General features: G+C 35.0%; 1 protein-coding gene across 2 annotated transcripts; it reads left to right on the forward strand.

The window, feature by feature from the left end:
• Window positions 1–2,399: 2,399 nt before the first annotated feature.
• Window positions 2,400–9,109, forward strand: LOC129310434 (ubiquitin receptor RAD23c-like). Of its 2 annotated transcripts, XM_054952271.1 has the most exons (12): window positions 2,400–2,624; window positions 3,771–3,932; window positions 5,701–5,748; window positions 6,501–6,577; window positions 6,680–6,763; window positions 6,891–7,071; window positions 7,422–7,577; window positions 7,669–7,737; window positions 7,825–7,872; window positions 7,941–8,050; window positions 8,175–8,253; window positions 8,786–9,109. In XM_054952271.1, the coding sequence occupies exons 1-12, from the start codon at window positions 2,559–2,561 to the stop codon at window positions 8,900–8,902; spliced, it is 1,197 nt and encodes a 398-aa protein (XP_054808246.1). In that variant the 5' UTR covers window positions 2,400–2,558; the 3' UTR covers window positions 8,903–9,109. The 2 variants fall into 2 exon arrangements, with proteins under 2 accessions (XP_054808246.1, XP_054808247.1); XM_054952272.1 differs by lacking the exon at window positions 5,701–5,748.
• Window positions 9,110–10,232: the final 1,123 nt, after the last annotated feature.

Below are 10,232 nucleotides of genomic sequence, written 5' to 3' on the forward strand. Positions count from 1 at the left end.
AAATAATTCTATAAGATAAATATTATTCACCAAAAAAACTTGTGCATGTTCAGATAGGGATGGGTTGACCCCTAACGATATTTGGTTCGATGTATTTGAATGCTTTGAGTAGGGTAGCTACGAGCATTCGAGCATAGTACACAGCCATACCTTCTGCCACATCCTTCTTGTTCCTACCATCTCTCTCTCTCCCCGCTTTCAATAATACAACTCTGTTGTGTTTTCCTCTTAGGCAATATGTATGTTTGTTTGAGCAGCTCTGTTATTTGCTTTTTTTATTTTTAATTCTTAGGCATCTTATTTGACCATTAATTTTAATTATTATTATCATTTTTGTTAGACTAATATTGGAAGAAAATTTTTTTAATCCGTTCCGCTCCATTCATTTTATGATAATTCCCAAATAATGGTAATGCAAAACCATTTCTTTCATCATAAAACTTTTAAATAATGAAAATTTTATTCTATTTCGCTTTGTTCCACTCCATTTTGCTCCATTCAACCTTTCATTTTCATTCAATCTCAAACTCTCAAGTGCATTCTAAAATAAATAATGTGTATCAAACATGAAAATTTAGATAAGGAATTTTTTCTCCACCCCCATCCATTGAAAATTTTTTAATTGAGACCAAACATGATGTAAACCTAATTAGGGAGTATCGTGTCTAAGACCCCCCCACAAAAAGGAAATTCGTCCAGCACGCCTAACACAACCTAATAATGCTTTACTAAACTAAATGGTGCAAGAACTGAACTAAAAATTAATTAGAGAAAAAAATTGAATAAGTCTATGAATTGTTACTGCTTTTATAAACTAAATTATTTTACACTTATTTCTAATTTATTTGAAAAATATTTCTTTCCATTCTTATGTGCATGCGGTTTGCAGTTTGCGCACAATGAAAAGAACCAACATATACTAAATATATATTCTTTTCGTACCCATCTCCTTATATGCCTTTCATGCCCACCATTTTTTTTTTTTTTGGTACCCTTCATGCCCACCATTTTATTCACATCTTCATTATCATATCCGTTTCATTAAAATTTCCCCCTTCAAAGGGTCCTGAGGAAATTTGACATTTTCATTTATATATTACTCCTCTACCCACTCTTACACTTATGATGCATAGCGTATCGTATATATATCTGATACATTGATATTTTAATTTTTGAAAATATAGGATACAATATGTTTATAATACATGTATATATGTATTTATAAAAAATATTAAAAATATACTTTTAATTTAGAAAATATTCAAATTAGCATGCATATATAGTCTTTTATAATGATACCAAGCAATATATAATAATTAATTGTGCTTTTATTTTATCTATATTAATTGCCCACCATTTAGTCCTTATTAATAGATATAGTATCAGTATCTCCTCCTCTTTGACCATCATACGGTTACATTTTCATGTTTTTATAATTAAGAAAAATGCAATCTTTAACTTTTATTAATTTAGAACTTATATTTTAAGAAAAATCTAATATTTGATTTAAAAAAAGTGAAAAATGATATTAGTAATAAAAATTTTAACATTGCAATTTTTAATAAATTTATTTTTTTAAATTTTTGATTTTAAACAATCAATTAGAAATTTAAAAATATAGGATGGGTATTAAAAATTAAAATTTTTTAAATAAAAAAATATTATTTCAATACTTTACGGATACATATTGAAGAAGTATCGATATAAGATAAAATACCATTATGAATACGTGAGGCAATTTGAAATATTAGTATTTCACAACAAAAAACGTATAATAATCACAGTGATATTATTAATTTTTTATTTATGTATGGTGCATATATTAGTTAATTATCTTTAAAATTACACACTCTTTTCATATCTATTTTATTTAATATAATGTTTTAATTAAAAAATATTATTAATTATATACCTAATTAAATTTATTTTTAAAATTTTTTATTAATTATAGTTAAGAAATTTAAAATGTCTTGTATTTTTAAATATAATATTTTAAATAATATTGAACGGAATCCGGATCCAAGCCCCATCTACACCATCCGAGGAGCCATTTATCCAAAGCCCAAGGGATTCGTGACTGATGGCTGTGATTTTGTGAATAGCCAATCAAGCGGCGATGGGATAAATTGCCACCTCAAAGAGAATCAGATAAACTTGCCCTCATGTCTCGTGTCAGACACAAAAATCTAGCTCACTATTTTCATTTCCTTCTTTGTACTGTCATCCTCTCTCCCTCTCTCTACTTCATTTCATTCCACGCGCTTTGTTATCCGTCCACGTCCGGATGTGCAAATGCTCCCCATCCACGAAGCGCGTCTTCTCCCGTTTCCATAAAACGCGTGAGCTTCACTCTCAACTACCTCACACATAAATAACTAGCATTCTTGGGGCACTTTCGCCATTTTCAAGTTTTGAAGACTTTCTGCGTCTTGCGCCTTTGGGAACTTCGTCTTCGCTGTTAGGGTATATAACTTTGTCGATCAGTGGAGCAAACCCCCTTCCGGCGAATTTCGAATTTTGATTCTGTTCGGTTGGGGATTGAGAAGTAGTATCAGAAGATGAAGATATTCGTGAAGACTCTCAAAGGCACCAGCTTCGAAATCGAAGTCAAGCCTGAAGACAAGGTTTGCTCATTTCTTTGTCTGCCCGCTTTTGTTCGGACTTTTAGTTTTTATTGGCTTTTCGAATTGCGTTTCATACATTGGTTGTCTTTGGTCGGTTGGTTGAAGCCCTGAACTGAGGGATAATTAGGGTTCTTTGTTTCTCACTTCCTTTTCTTTCGGCGTTGATTCTGATTATGGGTCTTGGACGCGTTAATTGTTATGAATTTAATGGTTAATTCGAATTGGCCGTATAAGATGGTTAACTTTTAAAACGTAATTGACTGACTGGCTAATTGTTAGTTCTGTCGGCTGCAATTCTTGTCTTGGGGTATAACGTAACGCCACCAGTGGCTATGTTGTTGATGCCCATCTTTACGCTGCGTTGTATTGGGAATTCTCAGGTGGAAAGTTTCGGTGATATTAACTCGTGATAGCGCATAGGTGACTATTTTGGACTTTGCTTGACGGGAATTGAATTCGACCTCTGTCATTGAAATTTAAATTAAATTAAATTAGTAATGTAGGAGAATGAATGGGTGGAACGTTGCCTTTTTTGCTAAGCCGGACCGTAATAATTCTATCACCATTTATGTCGGCTAAATTGTTAGATGGATATTCATGTACGTCATCGAATCATACTTAGTTGTTGTAACATTAACACTTTGTTTTATAGTCACTCTGTATACTTTGTGGTTGAGGTGGTATGGTTATTGTAATTAACAATGCCAACTAGCGAGTTTGGACAATCAGTAATGCCGTTGAGTTTCAATGTTTTGGTTTTCCATAGTTGAGCAAACCTGGCTTGTATATACTACCTGCAACTGGCACGTGGATCGATGATTGTGTGGCTGATAAGCTGTCCATTTTTCTGACCATTTTGGTGGCAAATCTCTTATGGTTAAATATCTTGTACAGATTTTAATTTAAACCACCAAAGGAGTTTTACTTTTACTGCAGAGTTATTCTAATGCGATTATTCTTGCTCATTATCTCATGTCGATCATAATCCTCTGTGACAGTACTGCAGTTCTATCATGTTCTGTTCTGTTTTATGATTTGTGAATTGATTTGAGGTTATGAAATTCCAGCCTGACAGTCTACTAGTCTAGTTCCATAGATTGAAATGGAATAACCTGCAATCTTATGTATGAGTTGTTTTTCATTCAGGTTTCTGAAGTGAAGAAACATATAGAAACTGTTCAGGGTGCAGCTGTCTATCCTGCTGCGCAACAAATGCTTATTCATCAAGGGAAAGTTCTCAAAGATGGTACTACCCTGGAGGAAAATAAAGTGGTTGAAAACAGTTTTGTTGTGATTATGCTGTCGAAGGTATTTTGTCTTCTGAAAACTCCCTTGGATTTTGAATGCTACCATTACCATTTTCTCCAAATTAAGTTGTGCATGTAATTGTTTAATTTTTAAACATTTAAAACTACATATATGTCGATAACTGTTTGTAGTTATTGGGTGGGATTAAGTTTAGGGATTTTTGCAGTCGGATTATGACCATCTGAGGTGTTAGTTGAAAATAGAATGGAATTTCAAGTGATTAAGGATTATCATCAAGTTACAAGCTGTTCCACTTATCTATGGATCTGCGTTTCTGCCTCCTCATCTGGTAAAATTTCTTGACAATGTACCCCTGTATTCTAAAGGTGGTGCGTACTTGGCTGGGGCATACTGATGTAAAGGAGTTCTGGATGAGGCTGTAACCACATATTATCAAGGCCTCACCAGCATTTCAGTTGAATTTGGCATTGGACGGCTGGATTCTCTTGGCCTATTCCACTCTGAATTTTAACATATCCTGAGAACTCTATTCTTGAAGTAAAATTCGCAAGAACTCCTTTCATTAGAACAGTTTTTAAGAGAACCATTTATGTTGTTATTGGATGATGACCTGACGTTGCAGTTGCAGTGTTGCTCACAAAATAACTGTCGGAAGTAGGACTTTTATTGTAATCATTCTACTTGGTAATATTTTGACCTGAAGATATTTCAGATAGAATTAAGTGAAAGTTAAAGTTTTTCTCCTTTTTCTGTTTGACGTTGTACACAATGGACTGGTAAAACTAACATAAAGATAAGTGTTGTATTAGAATTTTTATATCTCGAGCATGTTATGGGTGAACCTTAAAAAGTTGCCACTGTAAGCTTATTAAAAAGGTTTGATCAACATTTATGAGTGACTAGCAGCTGGGGTTGTTGGTTACAATGGTGCAATGTAATCGTGCTGAGAATTTTTGTGGGGAGACTGAGCGTCAGTAACTTTTAGTTGTCGTGTATGGCCAAGTTGTTGCTCCTAGTGGTCCAGAATCTTTCCATGTTTATAAATTCCATTAAATTGTCATCTTGTAATTTGGAAGTCCTTGGCAGCAAACACATATCTACGTTAATAGCTACATCAAAACCTGTGCTCAAAGTGTTGTTTAAACTTCATCTTCCCAAACTTCATTATTTGATCTTCAATGTTATTTTTGGAATCTTTTTATGCTCTTGCAGTGTAGTTCACTATTTAAGTCTACTTTTTTTCTTTTCAAGTACAAAATCTGCTCTTACTTATTTTGAGAATTATTCATTTTTATCATGTCTTTATTACTGTAACATAGAAGTTTATATAGGAAAGTGGGGCAAGATATCCTCTTCAGAAGCCAAAGATAAACGTGAAATTTCAAAGGAAAGGAATTAAACCAACCCGGGCAAAACCTCTCCAGTCCACAGCAAACCAATCAATTAAACTGTTTTTAGTAGTCCCTCAGAAATTCATCCAATCATTGTTCATTTTATTGATATTACAGATATTTTGAATTTGAATGTTTGTCTCACCTCACATGCATAGTTGTTTCCACGTGGCAGTTATTGGCAATGAATAAGATTACAATAGATTCATTAGTCATTAGAATAGACCGGGAAGTCCCTCCATTCTCCTTGACTCTTAATTCTAGTTTGACTTAGAATGGAGTTTTTTCTAGTGAGTTTGACATGTTTTAAAGCTTTATGCCGACCCTTTTCTTTGTATATACATATACATATATTAACCTGTGGTATATTATTTCTTTCAATCCTAAATTCTGGTATGTGCTGGAAAATATGCTAGGGTAAGAGCTCATCTGGCGAGGGATCTGCTAGTGCACCTTCAGTTAAGGTGAGAGAAATTTTTTCTGTTAAAATGTTCCTATTAACGTTACTAATATCATCTTGGCCTTTATCCTTGGACTCTTCCACTTATCTGGTAATGGACAATTCATATAAATTTCCATATGCTATGTCCGAGTTTCATCCTGCCCACCCCCTGGGGGGGGGGGACTAGGTTGTAGGGATGATAGAGATACCCATACCTTGTGGGTGCCCGCAAAATTAACTCATTTGAATATGGATATGGGGATGAAAATTTGGCTCGGGTCTGAAGTTGGTGTTGGGATTATTGAGGTTGCCACAAAAGTGTGTGAATTTACCTATCAGGATTGGAATATGACAAACTTTGACTAAGATATACTGGTTGTAATATGTATGTATCATTTGGTATGTTTGAGACATTCAAGGATAATGTTGTTCATACCATAAAATTTCTGAGTCATTCATTGTATTTTTGGATAATAATATTAACAGCTGTGTGATTATTTTTTGGGGTGATTTTATGTGAATATATTTGCATAAAAGAGGCCCAATGTGAAAAAGTGGTACCCATTTTAAAAAATTTCCAGGTAAATAGGTCTGAATCTATACAAGGATGGGGATTATGTGGCCTGTGAGGATTTGAGTACAGGGACGAGAAAATAGTTCTATCTGACTTTGAGAATGGGGCTGATCATATTGATAAATAACATATATGATGAAGTAGAAAATACTGTTATGTATTTAATCATTTAATGACCAGCATTATTTTTTTCATTGCAGGCTCCTCAGACTAGTTCAGCTCCTACTCCTGCCCCTGTGTCAATGGCCCCTCAAGCTCCTGCTGCAGCTACTTTGTCGTGAGTCATTGACTTTTCTAGACATCTTGTCTTCAAGCATAAGGTCAATTTTTTGGTGTAACTATTTCAACGTGAATTGTATCTGTCATTTCAACTTGACAGACCACCACCTCCTGCGCCTGCTCCTGCACCTTCACCTTCACCTTCACCTTCACCAGCTCCAGCTCCAGCTCCAGCTCCTGCTGTGTAATTTTCTGTTTCCTGTGTTGTTTGTAACTTGAACTTTATGGTTTGCATTTGCAAGGGCAATATTCTTCCAATGTTTTTGGGTTTTTCCTTAAATTTGATTTTGATATGAACATTGTTGGAGCAGGTCAGGGTCTGCTGATATCTATGGACTGGCAGCATCTAATCTTGTTGCTGGGAACAACTTGGAGGGAACAATTCAGCAGATTCTTGATATGGGTGGTGGGAGCTGGGATAGGGATACTGTTGTCCGAGCCCTTCGCGCTGCTTACAACAACCCTGAGAGAGCTGTTGAATACTTGTATACAGTATGTGAATTCCTGAGCTTTGTATCTATTACTCCTTATAATCTTTATGTTAATTACTAAATTTCTGGTTCAGGCGTCCAGCTTGCAGCATATAGACATTTAACTATTATTAGAGAGCTTTGTCACATCCAGGATTTTTTAATTTGGTGATGACTGTCATTCTTTCTATATATTAGTGATGACTAAGCAGATCATTTGTATTTGGCAATTTAATCTTTTAATAATGAAAATATGAATTTATATGAGGGTAATTGGATCTATTAAACTTTATTGTTACAATTATTACTTCGGTTTCACTATTGTACTTTCAATTCATTGGTTAAAGTCTTTACATTATATATAAACCTTAGGGTATCCCAGAGCAAGCTGAAGCCCCCCCTGTGGCTCGTGTGCCTGCCAGTGCTGCACAAGCTGGAAATGCTCCATCTGCAGCTCCACAAGCAGCACAACCTGCACCTGTTCCTCCAAGTGGACCTAATGCTAATCCTTTAGATCTCTTTCCCCAGGTGGCTGTTGCTTCCTGCTTTTTACCCCTCTTTTCTGTCAAAGCAAGATACTAGAGATTTCTCTGGCAGCGCGCTAACATGAATGTAGCAGGGCCTTCCAAATGTTGGTGCTGGTGCAGCTGGTGCTGGCAATCTAGATTTTCTGCGCAACAGTCAACAGGTATCATATATTCCTCCTGTCTGCCCCAAATTTGTAAAACTTTGGTCCTGTCTACCCTCAGTAGTACATTTGTTTTTATTGTTCCAGTTCCAAGCATTGCGAGGCATGGTGCAGGCTAATCCGCAAATATTGCAGGTCTTACTGTGGCAGTATGATTTTCTTTTCCCTTTGTTTGGAGCTGTCTGACATTGTTCATTTTGCAGCCTATGCTTCAAGAGCTTGGGAAACAAAATCCTCATCTAATGAGATTGATTCAAGAGCATCAAGCTGACTTCCTTCGCCTGATAAATGAACCTGCGGAAGGTGGTGAGGGGTAAGAGATCATTTCATGCTGTTCACTGGTAGTTCTCTTTCATCATTGCCGCCTGCTGTTGGTGGCAGTGGATTATCATTTTGTCCCATGTCAAGTGGCTCATTTTGCTTTTGATTTACTTTAGGAATATATTAGGGCAGCTGGCTAATGCCATGCCGCAAACAGTAGCTGTCACCCCTGAGGAGCGCCAAGCTATTGAACGTGTAAGTTTAACCAGTATGCCATGCGCCGAAGAAAAATTTTCATTTGAAGTACCTGACTTTTTATTTCGCGAACTCTAAATAAAAGTGCCACTTACCTTTTGTTGGAATTCAAATTGAAATTTGCCAAAAATCTAAAGTATTGAAAGCTAGATTGATCATTAAATTCATCAAACACTGGTTCAAGAGTTATTTGCCTAACATATAGTTGAACTATGGTTAGACTGGTCATAAACATAGGATTCTGTTAAACCGGTCAGGATACTCGTTTAACAGTTTTTCAATTCAACTGGTTGGATTGACTTGATTTTAGTATTATGCAAAAATCATTAATATTTTTTGGGCCTGAGTTAAAAATTATGAGGCATTATGCACTGAATTTTATATTTGAGTGAAATTATAGATAGACGTTAAGAAAGTAATTTAACCTAATATATTTGTAATACTGATTGTTTGTTAAATTATGTGGTGATAATTTCCTCTGAAGTTTATAGTAGCCTTGTTCTTAAGCCTTCTGTTTTGTTTTCTTGCCCAGCTCGAAGCAATGGGATTTGATCGAGCACTTGTTTTGGAGGTGTACTTTGCTTGTAACAAAAATGAAGAATTGGCTGCTAATTACCTCTTAGATCATATGCATGAGTTTGAGGAATGATCTTTCAACTTTCCTGTCCTCAAAATTATTTCTTGTCTCTTTCGAACTTCTCGCCTGTTTTAATGTTCGATAAAAAGAAGTCGCAGGATGGACAAAAAGGGATGTTTTTAGCCTCCTTGGCCACAGAGCTCATGTATCTACCATTTTCTCTGTTTCTAGGATTCTTCTGAGTATTCATATAAATAGTTTCTTCGGAATATTCTTACATATACAGGATATGTGCATCCTTTCAGACATGTTTTTTAAATTTTATTCCAGTTCGATAATACCCAGAGATTGCAAATTTACCCAAATTGGCAAATACCCTTCAAAGAGGACACCTTTCTCTACCCATTAATACGCCATGCAAGGCCTGTTTGCTATTCCAAATTTAATTTCGGAATTTCCATGTAGGCCCGAGTTGTTGTTTTTGGCGCATTGCCTTGGATTAACTGAAAGCAAATGTTAACTGTTAGTTGATCGGTTTTGTTTAGGTGGTAAGCCACCTGGAATTCTCACTTTTTTTCCTTTGACCAAGGTTTTACCTCCTGTCCAACTTCCTCCTCATCACTCATGCCATAAGGAGACTGAGGGTTTGGACATGATGTGGAGTTGGGAGGGGAGAGGTGAGATTATGTGGCCTTATTGTGTGGGCTCATTTGATGTGGCATGCTATTTTAGCATTTTACAGTCAAACTATCGGTCAACATTAATAAAAGGGATATTGTGTTATTTTAAAAAATGTTAAGGTGATATTGCACTTAAAAAAAAAAAAGCGTTAGGATATGATGTGTGCTTGTGTGGAAATTTTGCATGTAGATTTGTACTTTAATCATTTAAATTATAAAAAAAAGTAATTTTTTAATCCTTCAATTTTTGACTCACTTATAACGTAATGTTTCAATTATGACTTGTTGTAATTCAGTCTTTCAATTATAACATGACGCAATTTAATCCCTCAACTTTTGATTCACTTATAATTTGATCTTTATTTTTTTTAAATTTCCTCATCAAATAAGGGAGATAAAAGAAATGCTCATATATTATTTTAAAATACCCTCTTCTTACTCTTTGATGTGAGATATAAGCTAATATGAAAAAGCAGAATTAACAAAAGTTGAGGAATTAAATTATAAGTTATTCAAAAGTCGAGGGATTGAGTTATAGGCTAGTCATAGTTAAGGGATTAAGTCATAGCGAGTCATAGTTGAGGGATTGAGTTACAAGTAAATTAAAAGTTGAAGGATTAAAAGATTAATTTTTTTTAAGTTATAATATCTTTATTAGCTTTGAGGAATGCTAGAAATGAGATTCAGAACCTAGCCGGGAATTGATCATGTTCACTAAATTG

The sequence above is a fragment of the Prosopis cineraria genome, unplaced genomic scaffold (genome assembly GCF_029017545.1).
Source record: "Prosopis cineraria cultivar Desert tree isolate PC_DT_omini unplaced genomic scaffold, ASM2901754v1 PC5, whole genome shotgun sequence".
NCBI classification, from domain to species: Eukaryota; Viridiplantae; Streptophyta; class Magnoliopsida; order Fabales; family Fabaceae; genus Prosopis; species Prosopis cineraria.

Excerpts from the sequence above, each read along its gene's own strand:
- LOC129310434 (XM_054952271.1), top strand. The coding sequence starts at position 2,559 with ATGAAGATATTCGTGAAGACTCTCAAAGGCACCAGCTTCGAAATCGAA. Across the intron at positions 3,933-5,700 it reads TTGTGATTATGCTGTCGAAG|GGTAAGAGCTCATCTGGCGA; the intron begins GTATTTTGTCTT and ends AAAATATGCTAG. Across the intron at positions 8,051-8,174 it reads CCTGCGGAAGGTGGTGAGGG|GAATATATTAGGGCAGCTGG; the intron begins GTAAGAGATCAT and ends GATTTACTTTAG.